Genomic DNA, 20,464 nt, shown 5'->3' with positions numbered 1-20,464 from the left:
ATTAAATTATGTGCAATATCATCATATATAAAATTTAATAATAAAAAATTTAGATGAAGAAAAATTTGACAAAAAAATGTTTTGTAATATTTATAAAAACTTGGTTGATTTAAAGTTATTTTTCACTATTGTTAATGAAGAAAAATTTGACAAAAAAATGTTTTGTAATATTTATAAAAACTTGGTTGATTTAAAGTTATTTTTCACTATTGTTAATGAAGAAAAATTTGACAAAAAAATGTTTTGTAACATTTATAAAAACTTGGTTGAACGGAATAGGATTGTGGTTAAAAACAAAGGATAATATGAGTCTAATTTTGGGCATTCTTCTTTATACATATTAATCACAAAATTACAATTTGCAATACTATATTTTTTTGACAGTGGACGAGGCCGTTTGAATTGATTTGCTGGGAGAGGAGTAATTAATTATCCAAAGATTTGTTTTTAGGAGTTTAAAATTCTAAAGATAGTGTTGATAGATGACAAAAGTTAAGGATGTTGCTGTTAGAAATAGATATTGCTAGCTTTTTGCTAACTATAGGTTCGGCCATTATAATGATGGGTCCCACCAATTTCAACCCATGTTTTAAACATAACCAAACAAATATATATTACAGTTGGCTGCATCTCAGTTCCTACTACATTACCGAACAGCCTATAGGTATAACATTTAGCCTCCTTTCCATGCATAAATAGTCTACATGCATGTTTGCTTTACATGTGGAAAAAATAATTAATTTATCATCATTAATTGCTCCCTTTTCCAAGCTTCAATTCATTAAGAACAAAGTAACAAAAAGGACAAAGCTTAGACTTACATTAATACATTAGGATTTTATGCATGGATTGGAACCATGCCAAACATGATTCATAATGTGCGTTGTCTTGAATAGTCTACTTGATTATGAAAAGAAACCAAATAGAACAATGAAGCAACTCTACAACCATTTCTTCAATTTGCACGAGTGAGTTATCTTAAACATGTGATTTGAGCCTTTTCTTTTCTTTTTCTTTCATTAGCTTATGATCCACACTACAGTGGTTGTTCTCAATGAGCTTGGCCGAATGTCCGCACCAAATTTCGATCACAGTGAGCATAAGATAACGTATCAGGGCGAAATAATAAGGGCATATTCTTCTATCCTAGATTCCATAACGTAAATTTACGTTACACGCATCCAAGCTAGGATTTAAACGTAACTAGATAAGAAAATAACGCGTACCAGTGTGAAAACGAAACTGAAAGCAAATGATCATCTGAGTGTAAGGTGAACGATGTAAACAAAAATGCACCATCTTACAGCTAGCTATTTGAAGATTACAAGAACACCTTGTACGCTCCTCATCTCAATATAACATGAGCACACAGAGGAGTAATTAAGCATTCATGCAAAGGAAAAAAAACTTGCGCATGCTAAAGAATGATATTAACACATTTAACAGATGTAATACAAAGTTTGGGGAATTTATCCGCAGGACTACTGCTAACTGGAACGTATGGGAGGCATATTGATCATTCGATTTAAGGATCTTTATAGTTACAAGAAAAGATTATACTGCGTGGCAAAATAAAATTGAAAAGCATTCATCATGTGATTTAAAATACAAATTGAAAGCTAGAATATTCATCAGAAAAAACCCTTAATAAACAAGGTCTAACACCATTAAAAAAAAAAGAGGAAGAAGAGGAAGAATTTTGATTGAGGATACATCATCTCACATAGCATTCATCTCAGCCTAGTTTTCACTCCTCATCACTATCATACACCACTGCCATTCGACGACCCGATTGAATCTTTCTTGGAGGAGAGTCCTCTTCCGACTCAAACCCAATCCTCTTGCGACTGCTGCCAAATTCCTTCCCCTTTGGCTTTGGTTCCTACAAAAAGAAACAAAAAATTTAGCAATCATCATTTTCAACATCAAATGGATAAAAAGAAATTTATGTTGTTTGGCATCATAACTAGAAAACTGCCATAAGAAAACCCATTACAGTAGCAGAGCAGATTCCTCCCCAGATGCCAACACCTTAACAATACAGAAAAAGGATAAAGAAAAGACACTCCAAATCATTTTATTTTACCCATCTTACACATTATGTTTTACTTACATGTCAGTCTTATCATATCCAATAACTATTTTTTACTCCAAATTTATCGATGTTTGGGCTGCATCACTAAAATGAGAGGAAAATAATCTTTAATTCCAGTCTTATTGTGTTGGCTTTCACACTTGCTGGCTTTTCTGTCTAGTTCACAACAGGTATAGAATAGCCAGACAGCCAGGAAACTGGACACATCAGGTACTAGGAATTAAAAAATGCACATTATGCTGATCCTGAATTCATCAGGCAGCCCTAGGTAGAGAAGTCATTAAAATCGTTTTTTTTTTTTTTTCCAGATAGGAAGCACTAGAAAATTTTCATCTAAACAAACTTGCAGAGAATACAGGCAACCCCTTAGCATATAGGCATGAAATCTTAGCTGCTGATGTTCCTCGATATGACTAGGTATTTCCTTTAAATTTTGTCATGGACCACCAATTCAATTTAGTATAGATTAAAGGAGAAGAATCTTTCCAATTCTGTAAATAGGGACACAGAATACAGGATTGAAACATTAGACTTTAAAACTCAAAAGACAGCAAGAACAAATATTGTATTATATTTTGTGCACCAAACTTATTTTGAGGAACATTTACAATTTGGAGACACACTTCTCCACAGTGGTTATGAAACAAGCAGTACAAACAAAATAGTAAGATCCATTCACATACCTCTTCCTCCTCTGAGGCTCCATTAACTTCTGTGTCTTCCTCATAGTGTTCTTCTTCCTCTTCTTCATACTCATGCTCTGGTTCATCAACCCTCTTATGAACTGGAGACCTCTCATATTCATCTCCATCAGTTTCATACTCAGATTCCTCTCTTTCACTATCAGAGAAATCCACTGGGCGCTTTGATGATTTCACAGCAGACATAGATGACTTCCGTGGAATGTCTCTCTGTCCCTATTGGTATTAGTGCAAATGTCAAAATTAGGTTTTTCAACAAAAAAAATACATAAATAACAAATTGACTTGATGTTAAAAAGACCTTCTTAGCATTCATAATGCGTTTCTCTGCTCGAGCTTCAACTTCCAGATCTTCCTCAAAGCGGCGAGAACGACGAGAGTTATAGTAATCTGGTTCATCGTCCTGATCAAAACAGTAGAGTCAGAAGACTAGATAGGATAGGCAAAACTTTCAATTGGATTTGCACACAGAATGACAATTGATTGGTTCTAACAAAGACCTCATCAAGAGCACCCTCTAAAAATCCTGGTGATAGTTGGCGCCTCCTCTCTACAGTTGGTGTATATTTCCGGCTCACCTTTTCCCTCTTTCGGTTGAGAAGTACATTTGCTCTTATTGTCTGACTTTCAGCCTATAAAACCATACAGAAAACAGAACTAGAAAACATGAAACCACAAACCAAATACAAACCACTGTATCCTTAAGTAAACAAGTTAGTTACCTTTTCCTTTTCCTCCTTTTCTCTCTCAGGATCGATGTCAGTGATGCAGTTCTTAACTTTATAAGCCTTTCTATGGCGAGAGTCAACAAGGGCAGTCAATAGCCTATGGGAATTTGATGACAATGATGAAGGCATAAACCTCATCTTCCTTAATATTCTTCCTTGTGATTGAAGAAGTGACTGAAATACAGATTAAGTTAAGTTCCCCAAACAAAGTTTCAGACTTGGGTGATGTTTACCAAGACATAAAGAATATTGACTCAAGAAGCAAACGGCAAGTTTCACAAAAGGACTTCAAATTGGAGGCTAAAAAACTATGACAGCAACCAGAATCAAAAACCAAAAGGTATTCATTCTGAACTTTGAATGTAAATAAACGCATGAAATGAAGTCTGTAGTGGCAGCTCCTGTGACTGCTATGAAATTTACACAAAAAAGAAATACCATCAAGAAATCTTAAACTTCAGTTTACATCCAACAACCAACTTTGATCCTTTTGCTGTATTATTCATTATCATCCTGTTCCCAGTTAAAAATAAGGAAAAGGAGAATAGGTCAATAAAGGGGCACGCAAACGATTTCAAATGCCAAATCCGGAAAAGGAGAATAGGTCAATAAAGTGGCACGCAAACGATTTCAAATGCCAAATCCCTCAGCAAGAAGTAGCATTACCATCAAGGACTACACTATCAGAGGCTTTACAGCATGTTAAACGATACCAGATATCTAACAGCATCACCTTCCCATAAAAAGTAACTACAGAATATAAGTCCCATAATAAAGGACTCTAACTTGCAGCCATTTCCCAATTATTTCAACAAATTCATGTCAAAAAATCAGGCTTATGCAATCATTATGTTTGGAACTTAAGCCAGCTCTAAGCAGGTAAATGAGAGACTCAAAGATAAAGCAAGCAAAATATCATCATTTCCAATCACATATACACAGACTTGAGATGTCACCTTGTTATGTCTAAGAAAAAGGTGTGTTTGATCCTGTTGCGCATCTTGCACGGATATATCAAGAACTTCATTCCCAATTAATAACTGCAGGCTACCATCAGACCATCTCACGAAGCGTGCATTGCTTTCAACCTACAGATCAAACACAAATGTAAAAAGTTTTTAATTGGAAGAGGAAGAAGAAGAAGAAGAAGAAGAATCTGCTCACCGAATTCGAGCCATCAGGATTCTTAACAGTCCTCCATCGTACAATATTGTTTTCTAGGCGTATTCGTTTTTGAGCTCCAGATTCATCTGTCACAAATGTTTTCTCTTCCACATACGTCTTAGGATCAAATTGGTTTGGGTCAATGCCCATAATATTGGATACTTTAATCATGTTCATCTACATACAAGAATTAGACAATCACCACAAGTCAGAACATTTATACATCTAAAGTAGCAAAGAACAGAAAACGTCATCAACAACAACAGCCATCAGGCTGGTAAATTACACCTGAGGCTCCCCAAGTTTTAGATTTTGATCATTTAACCCCTGTACCACAACTTCAGGCACGCTAATTCTCACACTTTCAATTTGTGGTCACACAGTCCCTTCATCCACTCATGTGTACACATGACAAAACACACAGGCATCTAAAAACCATTAGTTTAGAGACCAGAAATTAGAACTGTAAATTTTCTCAACCCCAAATTGGGACACAGGGATTAAAATGACCAAAATCTACAAATTTAGAGACCACATGTAATTAACCAACCATCAGACATATTGATAGAGATCAGGAACATTTTCTTCAATGTAAAATATACTTTGACAAGCATTCAATCAAACAATGAAGAATTTTTTGCCAACACTGATAACCCCTCCAAAAACAAGAAGAGCAGGGATGAAAAACACATCCAAAACTGTTCCAGCAGTATCTTCAAGAACGGAAGACACTCCCCAACTCTTCAAATGTGACACTTTAAAAAACAGAAATAGATACACAAATGAGATCCTATATAATCTAAACACCTACTTTCAAGTTGTTTCCAATAGAGGCCAGTAGACCACTTAAACTTATTCTATATTCTGTTTACTTGCTATTGAAACTTGAAGAAAAACCATGCATGTATATCAAGCAAAGGGGAACTCAAGCACCAAAGAAATGATGAGTTAGTTAACATTTTAGAAGCAGATGGAACAAAGAAGAGAACACCTTCTTAGGATCGGCCGGAGGTGGGCAAAATGGCATCTCTATCTCCAATGGGGGGCCAAGTGGCTTCTCTTTAGGTTTAGCCTCTCGGTTCTCCTCTTCTGACTCATATTGAGCATCTTCGTCAGCTAGCATATCCTCTGGTCTCAGGTTCTTTTCATAGCTTTCCTCCTCTTCCATAGGTGACCTCTAAGGATTGAGAGCAAAATGGGTGGCCCTTGGAGCCATTAGTGTGAATGGGAGCACCAAGCAATTAACATATATGACAAAAACATTTGAAACATGGTATACACACATTAGAATCTTGCTCAATGTCATTACGAACTGCATATGCATCCTCTTCTTCATCCTCGGAGTCCCCAAACACATCCCGAATCGCAGGAGCTGATTGTGCATTTTGAGCCTGATCTTTCTCCTCCTCAGGTGATTTGCTATTAAGAAATTCGAATATTCAGCAGGTTTAATACAGGAGAACATAAATAAATAGACATCCAAGGAACTTGTGGCTAATCTTTATGAACAACTTCTTTTTACAGTGGTGGATAGATAGGTTGCAGAAAGTTCTAGATGACAGAAAAAAGGTGAGGAAATAACCTTGGACTTCTAGCTTGATCGACTTCCTCATCTTCATGATCAACATAATGATGTTCCTCTGAACCACTTTCAATTACATCACGTCTGCGGCTGGTAGCCACTCTGTGACCATACTCTTCCTTAGCATCACTGTCAGAATCTTTTGCATCACTTTCATCCCTCTGATCACCGATATCTACCTCTTGGGAACTTTGTTCTCTTTCACCCTCACTTTCTCCAGGATCAGGTTCTACTTCACGCATTTCACCTTCACTTTCCACATGTACATCCTCCTGCCCGTCAACTTCACCTTCACCTTCGCCGTCATTCCTCAGCTCTCCCTCAGCTTCATCCTGCAAAGGAAGGAAACCCTTACAAAGATAAAATTATTAAAACATAAAACCCTAGCGAATTTCAAGCAAAACCTAATAGCAGCAGCATTCTAATTCAATCAACTAGGTAGTTCAATTGAGCAACAATGCAATACATTGCAACCCAGTTAGGGTTTTTAATTTTAAGAGGAAAAAAACCCTACGTACAGCGAGGCTACAAATCCAAAAGATAATATTGAGAATAATATAATATATATATAGGAGAAAAGGTGAATTGAGTATTTATTTACGGAAGCATAATTGGGCTGGGGATTGGATTCGTGCTCAGAATCGATCTCTTCTTCTTCTTCGGACTGATCGCCGAACAAGTTCTGCATCATCTGATGCCTCTTCTCCTCCCCCATCTTTAACGGAGTCTGAATGTCTCAGTGCTTCCGATTGATTATTTATTAATATCTTTCTATCGGGGATATATTTGCTGCCCTGCTACTGCGCCATCCTCTCCCCCTTTCTTCTGAATTCTTTTTCTCTTTTCCCGTGTTTGAGCTTTTATGAAAGGCCGTGTAAATTTAGGAAGGTCTAAAAACGTGCCGCGCTACGCTACGGGAATAAAAAATATTAAAAAATTAAAATTTAAAAATATTAGATTTTTTTATAAAGTTATATCTAATAATATTTAGTTTATTATTTTTAATCTAAATATTATATTTTTAATATTAATAATAATATTAAATTTGCATTACTCAAGTTTAAGTGAGTTTGATTGTAATATCAAATCTGGAGTCTTTAATATGAGTCTGATTGCAAGGTTTTATTATAAAAATGTGATAATTAAAAAGAAAATTTGATTGCAAGGTTTTATTATAAAAAGGTGATAATTAAAAAGAAAAAAAATTTAATATTACAGAATAAAATTAAAAAAAAAAGATTAATTAAAAAAAAAATAATAAAGCAAAATATTATTCGATGAATAGTGTTTTGAATGGAGAGGTACAGTAAAATCCCCTCGTAAAATCATAATAATTTAATGATAAGTAAACAAAACAAATCATAAAGTTTAATTTTTAATTAAATCGATATTAAAAGATGAAATTAAAGGGAAAAAACTACTTAAAAAAAGAAAAAAATCTGAATTAACTGGTTTAACCCGTCAAACCTGGGATTCGTATCATAAAATTGGAAGAAAAAAGATTGATGTCTTTTAATTATAGTTAATTACAATTTTTAAAGATGAAATTGGAAGGAAAAAACTAATAAAGAAAAAGAAAAAAATCTGAATCAATTAGGTTAATTCGTTAAACCTAGGATTCGTGTCATGAGAGTGTGATAATTAAATAGAAAAAAATTAACATTAATAAACTAAAATGAACAAAAAAAAGATTAATTAAAAAGAAAAAAAACCTGTAGGAAGAAAAAAACTAATGAAGAAAAAGAAAAACTCTGAATTAACTGGCTCAACCCGTCAAACCAGGTTAATTAGTCAAACCTAGGATTTGTGTCATGAAAGTTTGATAACTAAATAGAAATAAACTTAATATTAACAAACTAAATTTAAAAAAACTAATTAAAAAGGAAAAAAAAGGAAAAGAAAAAAAAATGATTAAAAAAAAGAAAGAAAAGCCTACATGAAGGAAAAAACTAATGAAGAAAAAGAAAAAAAATTGAATTAACTAGGTTAACCCTTTAAATCATGTTAACCTGTCAAATCTGGAATTCGTGTTATGAAAGTTTAATAACTGAATAAGGAAAAAAAATTACATGTTAACCCGGAATTAGCTGGGTTAACCCGTCAAATTCAGAATCCGTGTTATGAAAGTTTGATAACTAAATAGAAAAATTTAACACTAACAAACTAAATTAAATGAAAAAATTAATTAAAAAGAAAAACCAGAAAAAAAAATCTGGGTTAATCTGTCAAACTCGGAACCCGTGTAATGAAAGTTTGATAACTAAATAGAAAAAAAGTTAACATTAAAAAAAACTAAACAAAAAAATATTCATTAATAAAACAAAGAAAACAAAACAACTTAAAAAAACAAAGCAAAAGGCAAAAACAAAAAAGAAGAAAAAAAAAACAACAACAAAAAGACAGTTAAGTGTTTCACTATGGATTACACTTGAAAAATTAATTAAAAAGAAAAACAAAAAAAATTCAGGTTAACCCGTCAAACCCAAAACCTGTATCATGAAAATTTAATAATTAAATAGAAAAAAAATTAAACATTAACAAAAAAAATTGAACAAAAAAACATTCATTAAAAAAAACAAAGAAAATAAACAGCTTAAAAAAACAAAAAAAAATAAAAAAACAACTTAAAAAACAAAATAAAAAAAAGATGAAAAAAACAGCTTAGCATTTCACTGTGGACTTGCACAGTGAAACACTGAGCAGTTTTAACCATTGTTATAATAAGGCGTCTCCTTGGCAAAAGTGTAAATTTTACTTTCAAGGACCAAAAGAAAATATACAATCATTGACAATATAAGATTATTTTATCCTAGCATAAATAACTTATCATCAATTATCCTTTGAAAAATCTCTTTAAAATGAGAAAAAAAATGTTTAACTAAGCTATAAAAGTAGCTCTTTTTTATATATAAAAAAAGCTCAAATAAAAAAAATCATAATCTAACCAGCCTAGTAACTCGATCAAAAGATTGATGTCTTCTTCTAAGTGTAGAAATATCAAAATAATAAATAACCCAGTAAAACTAAGATCGAACCACAGGGAGGTTAATTGTATAAATTATAAACAAAAATAATACAATAATAACAACAATAATAATAGTAGTAAAGAAGAAAAAGAAGAAGTTGATGAGAACTTTGAGATTGAAGATCAATATGAGGATTAAACAATGATAAAAACAAATGTCAAGATTAGAGGATCCACTAATGGTATTTCAAATAAATATAGTATAAACTCCTTTTATTACTCAACTAAAAACCGCACACAAATGAAATTTCAATAGGATTATAGATGGTTAACATGATTATATTAATTATCTTATTCGAATAATGCTAATACTTGTAAATGTTGTGAGACATTCATTATTATAAATTATATTAATGATTAGTACTTAAAAGTGCATTTTTTATCAAGGTTTTATGTCAATATTTTGCACTTGAAGTATCAATAACTCCTTAACTAAAGCATGTTTTATAATAATATATCTAATAATATAAGATACCTTAATTTATGATAAATGTTCATTTTAAATGCAGGCCTATCAAATAAATGAAAATATTGATTGATGACTTTAAGAACTTAAATTGCAAAGGCAAAGAGATGGCCAAACTTAGAAAAGAGATGTCGGTGCAATCCAAACCGGAACACTGTTCGGTAATTGGGTCATATCTGGAGCTACAGATCTCAGATTTAGGTCCAATTTATATGGATGGAAAGGTAAGACATAGGCCTACAACTTTCATATGGAGCCCAAGATCTAAAAAGGCCATTATCAAGTCCAAATAGTAGCAACAACAAAGAAGCCCGAATCTGTCTTCCAGCCCGAGCACTGTTCGGTATTTTGGCCATCCGAGCACTGTTCAGTATTTGGCCCATATCTAGAGTTCTAGAAGTCCAAATGACCTCAATGTTCTAGAAGTTCTTATTTTCTTCTTCTTCTTCTCAGATGTTATACAACATTGTTGTGATCTCGCGGTTGTACAAATTAATTATCCTAACTTAAAACACAACACACAAGATATTATAGAACAAGCAAGGGGTTGATCCCATAAGAAAGGTTCAAGTCATATTTTTATACTAGATGATATGCAATTAGGGGGGTTTGGACGTTATCTAAGCTAAAGCAAAAGAAATTAGAAAACTATCAAGCGAAATTAAATAAAATCAGAAAATTATCAAGATAACAAACCATGATCACAAGCACACATTCATCTACAAATCAAAACTGATCATGGAAACAAAACATCAATTTATATTCTAAATATTAATATCTTTTTAATATTGGTTAGTTAACGGATCCGCGGTATAACTAACCTAAACCACCAAATAACCATAGTGTTCGTACTAGTAATTTAATTCAATGGCAGCCTTTAGAACTAAATAAATTGATTATTCAAGAAAACATAACTGTCCGTGTTCTATATTTGATTTGATTGAATGTTTTCCCTAAGATTAATAACATAACTCCACCACAGTTATTAAATTCAGTTCCTTCACAAGTTCATACCACAACTTCGATTTTGATATCAAACTTAGCAATAGATTATCTACAATAATAACTCAAAGTTCGCTCCAACAATTAAAATAAACAATCATAGAAAAAATAAGCATAAAAGAACAAACATATTCATCATAGAAACTTAAAAGAAAAGGTAAAATAAATCTCACAGTTCTTGAAATCTGAAGGTTTCCATGTCTTTGCAACAAAGAAAAAGTGTTTAGCCTAGCATGTTTGTTAATTTTGAGTTTCTTAGAAGAGGGGGGCGTTTTTCTCTTCTTGGTTGGCTGCCTTCATTCTCTTCTCTCATTCTTTTTATATCCTAGGAAACCCTAGTCTCTATTTTACAAAATAGTCCTCTGACACGACGAAAAGATTGATGTCTTCTCCCAAGTGCAGGAGTGTCGAAGTAATAAATAACCCGGCAAGACCGGGGTCGAACCACAAGGAGGTTAATTGTACAAATTATAAACAACAATAATAGCAATAATAACAACAATAATAACAATAACAACAACAACTATAATAATAATAGTAGTAGTAGTAGTAATAAAGAAGGAGAAGAAGAAGATGAGAACTTTGAGATGAAATATTAATGTAAGGATTAAACAATGATAATAACAAATGTCAAGGTTAGAGGTTCCATTAATGGTATGTCAAACAAGTATAGTATAAACTCTTATTTTTTAATCGGAAACCACACACAAAGGATGTTCCAATGAGATTATAGATTGTTAACATGATTACATTAGTCATCTTATTCGATTAATGCTAATACTTGTAAATCTCGTCAAGCATTCATGATTATAACTTATGTTAACAACAAATCAAGTTCCTTTCATAGCTTCAGTGTCGGTTATACCATACAGTATGAACTATGAAAGTGCCAAGCATTTGTTGTACCAAGTGTTATACAACATAAATCAAGATTAATCATTTAACAAGCAAAGTATTAAAGAGTGAACAAGATAACAAATACAAAACATGTTAGTATCAAACATTAAAGTCCATATTGAGTTTACACTATACTTATTCTTACACCATTAGTGTAACCTTTTCACCTTGACATAATAAACTTAGCTAGACATAATAAAAGAAAGAAAAATAAATAAACAAAATAAGAACATAAATAAGATAAAAGTTAACTAAGTAAATGAAAGGAAATGAAAGGCATAAACTTGATATTAATGAAAGGAAAGCATAAACATTACAAAAAATACAAAGAGAGAAAGCAAGAGCATGATCTTGATCTGGAAACCAAGATGCCTAAATGCATGGCAAATGCCTCCTTTTATAGGCCAAAATTGGGAACTATTGATTTGATGACTAATTGATAAGTGGGTGGCCAACTCTTGACTTGATGACAATCCTTATCTTCTCTTGTCTGCCCAAAACATTATTGATAACGTCAAAATTGGAGCCACTTGAAAACATCAAAGTTGTAGGTAATTGTCTCAGCTATCTTGTGTAAAAACTTCAGCTCATTTGGACTTCTAGAACTCTAGATATGGCCAAACTATTGAACAGTGCTCGGGCTGGAGGACAGCTTCGAGCTTCCTTGTTGTTGCAATAATTTGGACTTGAAAATGGCCTTTTTAGATCTTGGGCTCCATATGAAAGTTGTAGGCCTATATCTTACCTTTCCATCCATATAAAGTAGACCTAAATCTAAGATCTATAGCTCCAGATATGTTTTTATTTTTTTTATTTATTTTTCTTTCTTTCATTATGTCTAGCTAAGTTTATTATGTCAAGGTGAAAAGGCTACACTAATGGTGTAAGAATAAGTATAGTGTAAACTTAATATGGACTTTAATGTTTGATACTAACATGTTTTGTATTTGTTATCTTGTTCACTCTTTAATACTTTGCTTGTTAAATGACTAATCTTGATTTATGTTGTATAACACTTGGTACAATAAATACTTGGCACTCTCATAGCCCATACTATATGGTATAACCGACACCTCAGCTATGAAAGGAACTTGATTTTTTGTTAACATAAGTTATAATCATGAATGCTTTACGAGATTTACAAGTATTAGCTTTAATCGAATAAGATGACTAATGTAATCATGTTAACAATCTATAATTAGATTGGAACCTTCTTTGTGTGTGGTTTCCAATTGAATAATAAGAGTTTATACTATACTTGTTTGACATACCATTAGTGGAACCTCTAACCTTGACATTTGTTATTATCATTGTTTAATCGTTACGTTAATATTCCATCTCAAAGTTCTCATCTTCTTCTTCTTCTTCTTTTTCTTTTTCTTTATTATTATTATTATTGGTATTACTACTAATACTATTATTATTATTGTTGTTGTTGTTGTAGTTGTTGTAGTTGTTATTGTTGTTGTATTATTATCATCTATAATTTATACAATTAACCTCCATATGGTTCAATCTCAGTCTTGCTGGGTTATTTATTACTTCGACACTCCTACATTTGGGAGAAGACATCAATCTTTTAGTCGTGTCAAGTTTTTGGCGTCGTTGCCGGCGAGGTAACTTCTTGTACAAATTCTAGTATTTATTTTATTTTCTCTTTTCACTTTTCTTGTATATATCTTTGTTTCTTTTCTTTTGTTTCTTTTTTTTTTTTTTCTTCTTCCTTTTATTCTATTCCTACATATGCATGAGAGTGTGGTTACGTACATTAAGTGGTAGACTTTATAGGGTATCCTCATCATTTTCAAAAAATATAGCCGAAAAATATAATCAATCACTTCATAATGAGAATAATGAGAATAACCGTGTTAAAACACTTAGAGATCACATGAATCCCACAAGAACAAGTGTACCATTATGCATAATTTTTCCTCCTGATGCATCTCATTTTAATTTTAAGCCACACATTATTCAACTTTTACTTCTTTTTATGGCTTAGATTTAGAAAATTCATATTTGTATTTAAGGGAATTTGAAGAGGTCTGTAACACCTATAATGACAAAAATTGTAGCATGAACACCATCAAATTAAAGCTTTTTCCTTTTTCATTAAAAGATAAAGCTAAAACATAGCTACAAAATTGGAGACCAGGATCCATTCATGCTTGGGATGAAATGTAACAAAAGTTTTTAAAAAAGTTTTTCTCATCTTATAGAATAAATTTATTCAAAAGACAAATCACCACTTTCACTCAAAAACCAGGAGAAATATTTTACCAATGTTAGGATAGGTATTGAGACTTGCTTAATACTTGCCCTCATCATGGTTTTAAAACATGAAGATTGGTTTCATATTTTTATAAAAGGTTAACACCTAGAGATAGACAAATGGTTAAGTTGATGTGCAATGGAACTTTGAAGATAAAGAGCCTGATGAAGCAATGAAGTATTTAAACTTGTTAGCTGAAAATGCTCAAAATTGGGACACCGCGGGTACTTATTAGGCACCGAGTAAAACTCAACCTCATACATTTAGTGGAGGTATGTACAACCTTAGAAAAAATCATGACCTTTAAGCCAAGTTTGCATCTTTAGCTATAAAAGTCGAGGCATTAGAATTGAAAAATAATGGTCAATTAAAATCTGTTGGAACATTGTGTGTCAAATATGTGAAACAAATAAATACTCAACCAATAACTGTCTAACCTTGCCTTCTTTTAAGGAATGTCTCCATAAACAAGCTCATGCTTTAAAAAGTTTCCAAAGGGTCAACCACAACCCATACTCACAAACATACAATCCTGGTTAGAGAAATCACCCAAATTTCAATTGGAAAAGTGATACTAATAATGTACAAACTTCACAACCACCATTTTAAGCATAACACAATTTCTAAAATTCTCATAAATATGCATCTCCTTATGCTCCACCTTCTAGAAGAAATCTTAAGGAAATATTGCATGCATTCATTGAAAAGAAAGAGACAATCAATACTTAACTTACTTAAAACATGACAAATTTTAAAGATACTCTTGCAAAATTGACATCTGCTCTCAGTTTCCAAGAGAAAGGAAAGTTTCCATCTCAACCACAACAAAACCCCAAAGGGCAATATAATGCAAATGCAAGTAGTTTTGAAAGCCAACACATGAATCAAGTCAAATCAGTCACTACTTTCTGCAGTGGTAAGGTGACACGACTAAAAGATTGATGTCTTCTCCCAAGTGCAGGAGTGTCGAAATAATAAATAACCCAGCAAGACCGAGGTCGAACCACAGGGAGGTTAATTGTACAAATTATAAACGACAATAGTACAACAACAATAATAATAACAACAACAACAATAATAATAGTAATAACAATAATAACAACAATGACAATAACAATAATAACTATAATAATAATAATAAAAAAAAAAAAGAGAAGAAGAAGATGATGATGAGAACCTGGAGATGGAAAATTAATGTAAGAATTAAACAATAATAATAACAAATGTCAAGGTTAGAGGTTCCACTAATGGGATGTCAAACAAGTATAGTATAAACTCTTATTATTCAATTGGAAACCACACACAAAGGAGGTTCCAATCAGATTATAGATTGTTAACATGATTATATTAGTCATCTTATTCGATTAATGCTAATACTTATAAATCTCGTCAAGCATTCATGATTATAACTTATGTTAACAACAAATCAAGTTCCTTTCATAGCTCAGGTGTCGGTTATACCATACAGTATGAGCTATGAGAATGCCAAACATTTGTTGTACCAAGTGTTATACAACATAAATCAAGATTAGTCATTTAACAAGCAAAGTATTAAAGAGTGAACAAGATAACAAATACAAAACATGTTAGTATCAAACATTAAAGTCCATATTGAGTTTACACTATACTTATTCTTACACCATTAGTGTAACCTTTTCACCTTGACATAATAAACTTAGCTAGACATAATGAAAGAAAGAAAAATAGATAAACAAAATAAGAACATAAAACTTAACTAAGTAAAGGAAAGGAAATGAAAGGCATAAACTTGATATTAATGAAAGCAAAGCATACACATTACAAAAAATACAAAGAGAGAAAGGAAGAACATGATCTTGATCTGAACACCAAGATGCCTAAATACATGGAAAATGCCTCCTTTTATAGGCCAAAATTAGAAACTATTGATTTGATGACTAATTGATGAGTGGGTGACCAACTCTTGACTTGGTGACAATCCTTATCTTCTCTTGTCTGCCCAAAACGTCATTGATAACATCAAAATTGAAACCACTTCCAAACATGAAAGTTGTAGGTAATTGTCTCAGGATTTTTGTGTAAACAATTCAGCTCATTTGGACTTCTAGAACTCCAGATATGGCCAAAATACTAAACAGTGCTCGGGCTGGAGGACAGCTTCGGGCTTCTTTGTTGTTGCAATAATTTGGACTTGAAAATTGCCTTTTTAGATCTTGGGATCCATATGAAAGTTGTAGGCCTATGTCTTACCTTTCCATCCATATAAAGTAGACCTAAATCTGAGATCTATAGCTCCAGATATGACCCAATTACTGAACAGTGTTCCGGTTTGGATTGCACCGACATCTCTTTTCTAATTTTGGTCATCTTTTTGCCCTTGCAATTTAAGTTCTTAAAGTCATCAAGCAAACCTTTCATTTATGTGATAGGCCTGCATTTAAAATGAACATTTACCGCAAATTAAAGGTATCTTATATTATTAGATATATTATTATAAAACATGCTTTAGTTAAGGAGTTATTGATACTGCAAAATGATGATATAAAACCATGATAAAAATACACTTTTAAGTACTAATCATAAGGTTATTGAGAAACCCACTCTTGAACCTTGTGAGAAAGATGATGAGTTAATCTCTGAGGGTAAGGAAGGGGTTGAATCTGAAATTTGGAAAGAAAGGACTGATTCCCCCGTTAGCACTTTTATTTCCTCATGCCATGACCAAACAAAAAAAAGTCAATCACAACTCTGAAATCTTTGAAACTTTCAAATAGGTAAGAATCAATATACCTTTGCTGGATGTTATTAAACAGGTTCCTTCTTATGCTCAATTTTTGAAAGATCTATGCATTGTGAAGAGAAAGTTGAATGTGAAAAAGAAACCCTTTTTAGCTGAACAAGTAAGTATCATTGTTCAGAACAATAATGCTTTGAAATATAAAGACCCTGGTTGTCCTATAATTTCTTGCTTTATTGGAAAACATATAATTGAAAGAGCATTGTACTTGGTCACATTGTTTCATCAAAAGGAATTGAGGTTGACAAATCTAAAATCGAGTTAATTGCAAACTTGCCAACACCAAAATCTATTAAAGATGTTAATTATTCTTAGGATATGCTGGTTTTTATAGAAGGTTCATCAAAGATTTTAGTGTAATATCTAAACCCTTAAGTAACCTTCTAACAAAAGATAATATTTTTGAATGGACTGAATGATTAGTACTTAGGCCATTATCAAGTCCAAATTGTAGAAACAACAAAGAAGCCCGAATCTGTCTTCCAGCCCGAGCACTGTTCGGTATTTTGGCCATATCTGGAGTTCTAGAAGTCCAAATGAGCTGAATTTTTTACACAAGAAAGCTGAGACAATTGCCTACAACTTTCATGTTTGCAACTGGCTCCAGTTTTGACGTTATCAATGACGTTTTGGGCAGACAAGAGAAGATAAGGATTGTCACCAAGTCAAAAGTTGGCCACCCACTTATCAATTAGTCATCAAATCAATAGTTCTCAATTTTGGCCTATAAAAGGAGGCATTTGCCATGCATTTAGGCATCTTGGTTTCCAGATCAAGATCATTCTCTTCCTTTCTCTCTTTGTATTTTTTATGCTTTGTTTTCATTAATATTAAGTTTATGCCTTTCATTTCCTTTCCTTTACTTAGTTAACTTTTATGTTCTTATTTTGTTTATCTATTTTGCTTTCTTTCATTATGTCTAGCTAAGTTAGTTATGTCAAGGTGAAAAGGTTACACTAATGGTGTAAGAATAAGTATAGTGTAAACTTAATATGGACTTTAATGTTTGATACTAACATGTTTTATATTTGTTATCTTGTTCACTCTTTAATACTTTGCTTGTTAAATGATTAATCTTGATTTATGTTGTATAACACTTGGTACAACAAATGCTTGGCACTTTCATAGCCCATAATGTATGGTATAACCGACACCTGAGCTATGAAAGGAACTTGATTTGTTGTTAACATAAGTTATAATTATGAATGCTTGACGAGATTTACAAGTATTAGCATTAATTGAATAAGATGACTAATGTAATCATGTTAACAATATATAATCTGATTGGAACCTCCTTTGTGTGTGGTTTCCAATTCAATAATAAGAGTTTATACTATACTTGTTTGATATACCATTAGTGGAACCTCTAACCTTGACATTTGTTATTATTATTGTTTAATCCTTACATTAATTTTCCATCTCCACGTTCTCATCATCTTCTTCGTCTTCGCTTTCTTTATTATTATTTTTATTACTACTACTACTACTACTATTATTATTATTATTATTATTATTATTATTATTATTACTATTGTTGTTGTTGTTATTGTTGTTTTATAATTGTTGTTTATAATTTGTACAATTAACCTCCCTGTGGTTCGACCCCGGTCTTGCCGGGTTATTTATTACTTCGACACTCCTGCACTTGGGAGAAGACATCAATCTTTTAGTCGTGTCAAGTTTTTGGCGCCGTTGCCGGGGAGGTAAGTTCTTGTATAAATTATAGTATTTATTTTATTTTCTCTTTTCACTTTTCTTGTATATAACTTTGTTTCTTTTCTTTTGTTTCTTTTTATTTTGTTTTCTTCCTCCTTCTTTTGCTTTCTTCTTCTTTTTTATTTTATTCCTACACGTGCATGAGAGTGTGGTCACGTACATCAAGTGGTAGACTTTGTAGGGTATCCTCATCATTTTCAGAAAATATGGCCGAAGAAGATAATCAATCACTTCATAATGAGAATAATGAGAATAACCGTGCTAGAACACTTAGAGACCACATGAATCCCACAAGAACAAGTGCACCATCATGCATAGTTTTTCCTCCTGATGCATCTCATTTTAATTTTAAACCAGGTATTATTCAACTTTTACCTTCTTTTCATGGTTTAGAATTTGAAAATCCATACTTGCATTTAAGGGAATTTGAGGAGGAGTGCAACACATATAACAATTTAAATTGTAGCATGAACACCATCAGATTAAAGCTTTTTCCTTTTTCATTAAAAGATAAAGCTAAAACATGGCTATAAAATTTAAGACCAGGATCCATTCGTGCTTGGGATGAAATGCAACAACAATTTTTAAAGAAGTTTTTCCCATCTCATAGAACAAACTCTTTCAAGAGACAAATCACCACTTTCACTCAAAAACCAGGAGAAACATTTTACCAATGTTGGGATAGGTATCGAGACTTGCTTAGTACTTGCCCTCATCATGGTTTTGAAACATGGAGATTGGTTTCACATTTCTATGAAGGGCTAACACCTAAAGATAGGCAAATGGTTGAATTGATGTGCAATGGAACTTTTGAAGATAAAGACCCTGATGAAGCAATATAATACTTAGACTTGTTAGCTGAAAATGCTCAAAATTGAGACACCGCGGGTACTTATGAGGCATCGAGTAAAACTCAACCTCATACATCTGGTGGAGGCATGTATAACCTTAGGGAAGATCATGACCTTCAAGCCAAGTTTGCATCTTTAGCTAGAAAAGTCGAGGCACTAGAATTGAAAAAGAGTGGTCAATTAAAATCTGTTAAAAACATTGTGTGTCAAATCTGTGAAACAAATGAACACTCAACCAGTAACTGTCCAACCTTGCCTTCTTTTAAGGAATGTCTCCATGAACAAGCCCATGCTTTAAACAATTTTCAAAGGGCCAACCACAACCCATACTCCCAAACATACATCCCTGGTTGGAGAAATCACCCAAATTTTAGTTGGAAGAGTGAGAACAACAATGCACAAACTTCACAACCACCATTTCAAGCACACCACAATTTCCAAAATTCTCATGGATATGCACCTCCTTATGCTCCACCTCCTAGAAGAAATCTTGAGGAAACATTGCATGCATTCATTGAAAAGCAAGAGACAATCAATACTCAACTTGCTCAAAACATGACAGATTTTAAAGATACTCTTGCAAAATTAACATGTGCTCTCAGTTTCCAAGAGAAAGGTAAGTTTCCATCTCAACCACAACAAAATCCCAAGGGGCAATACAATGCAAATGCAAGTAGTTCTGGAAGCCAACACATGGATCAAGTCAAATCAGTCACTACTCTGCTCAGTGGTAAGGTTATTGAAAAACCCTCTCTTGAACCTTATGAGAAAGATTATGAGTCAATCTCCGAGGGTAAGGAAGGGGTTGAATCTGAAAATTGCAAAGAAAAGACTGATTCTCCGCCAGCACTTCCATTTCCTTATGTCATGACCAAACAAAGGAAAGTCAATCACAACTCTGAAATTTTTGAAATTTTCAAACAAGTAAGAATCAATATACCTTTGTTGGATGCTATTAAACAGGTTCCTTTCTATGCTAAATTTTTGAAAGATCTATGCACTATGAAGAGGAAACTGAATATGAAAAAGAAAGCCTTTTTAGCAGAACAAGTAAGTGCCATTCTTCAGAACAATAATGCTTTGAAATATAAATACCCTGGTTGTCCTATAATTTCTTGCTTTATTGGAGAACATAAAATTGAAAGAGCTTTACTTGATCTTGGAGCTAGTGTGAATTTACTTCCATATTCAG

General features: G+C 32.6%; 1 protein-coding gene and 1 long non-coding RNA gene across 2 annotated transcripts; one reads left to right on the top strand and one right to left on the bottom strand.

Moving 5' to 3' along the window:
- Nucleotides 1–1,488: 1,488 nt before the first annotated feature.
- On the bottom strand, nucleotides 1,489–7,138 carry VIP4 (leo1-like family protein). The gene is made up of 11 exons (XM_011014512.1): nucleotides 6,872–7,138; nucleotides 6,271–6,602; nucleotides 5,972–6,107; nucleotides 5,680–5,865; nucleotides 4,689–4,865; nucleotides 4,481–4,612; nucleotides 3,519–3,698; nucleotides 3,297–3,428; nucleotides 3,098–3,199; nucleotides 2,779–3,012; nucleotides 1,489–1,882 (listed from the first exon to the last, which is right to left on the bottom strand). The coding sequence occupies exons 1-11, from the start codon at nucleotides 6,983–6,985 to the stop codon at nucleotides 1,748–1,750; spliced, it is 1,860 nt and encodes a 619-aa protein (XP_011012814.1). The 5' UTR covers nucleotides 6,986–7,138; the 3' UTR covers nucleotides 1,489–1,747.
- Nucleotides 7,139–8,889: 1,751 nt separating this feature from the next.
- On the top strand, nucleotides 8,890–19,456 carry LOC105116989 (uncharacterized). Its single transcript, XR_840652.1, has 4 exons — nucleotides 8,890–8,972; nucleotides 17,054–17,061; nucleotides 17,634–17,636; nucleotides 19,446–19,456. It is a non-coding gene; the product is annotated as an uncharacterized LOC105116989 (long non-coding RNA).
- The last annotated feature ends 1,008 nt before the right edge of the window (nucleotides 19,457–20,464 follow it).

This window comes from Populus euphratica, unplaced genomic scaffold (genome assembly GCF_000495115.2).
Source record: "Populus euphratica unplaced genomic scaffold, PopEup_1.0 scaffold1141.1, whole genome shotgun sequence".
Lineage (NCBI taxonomy): Eukaryota > Viridiplantae > Streptophyta > Magnoliopsida > Malpighiales > Salicaceae > Populus > Populus euphratica.
This window is presented reverse-complemented; position numbering and strand designations above follow the sequence as displayed.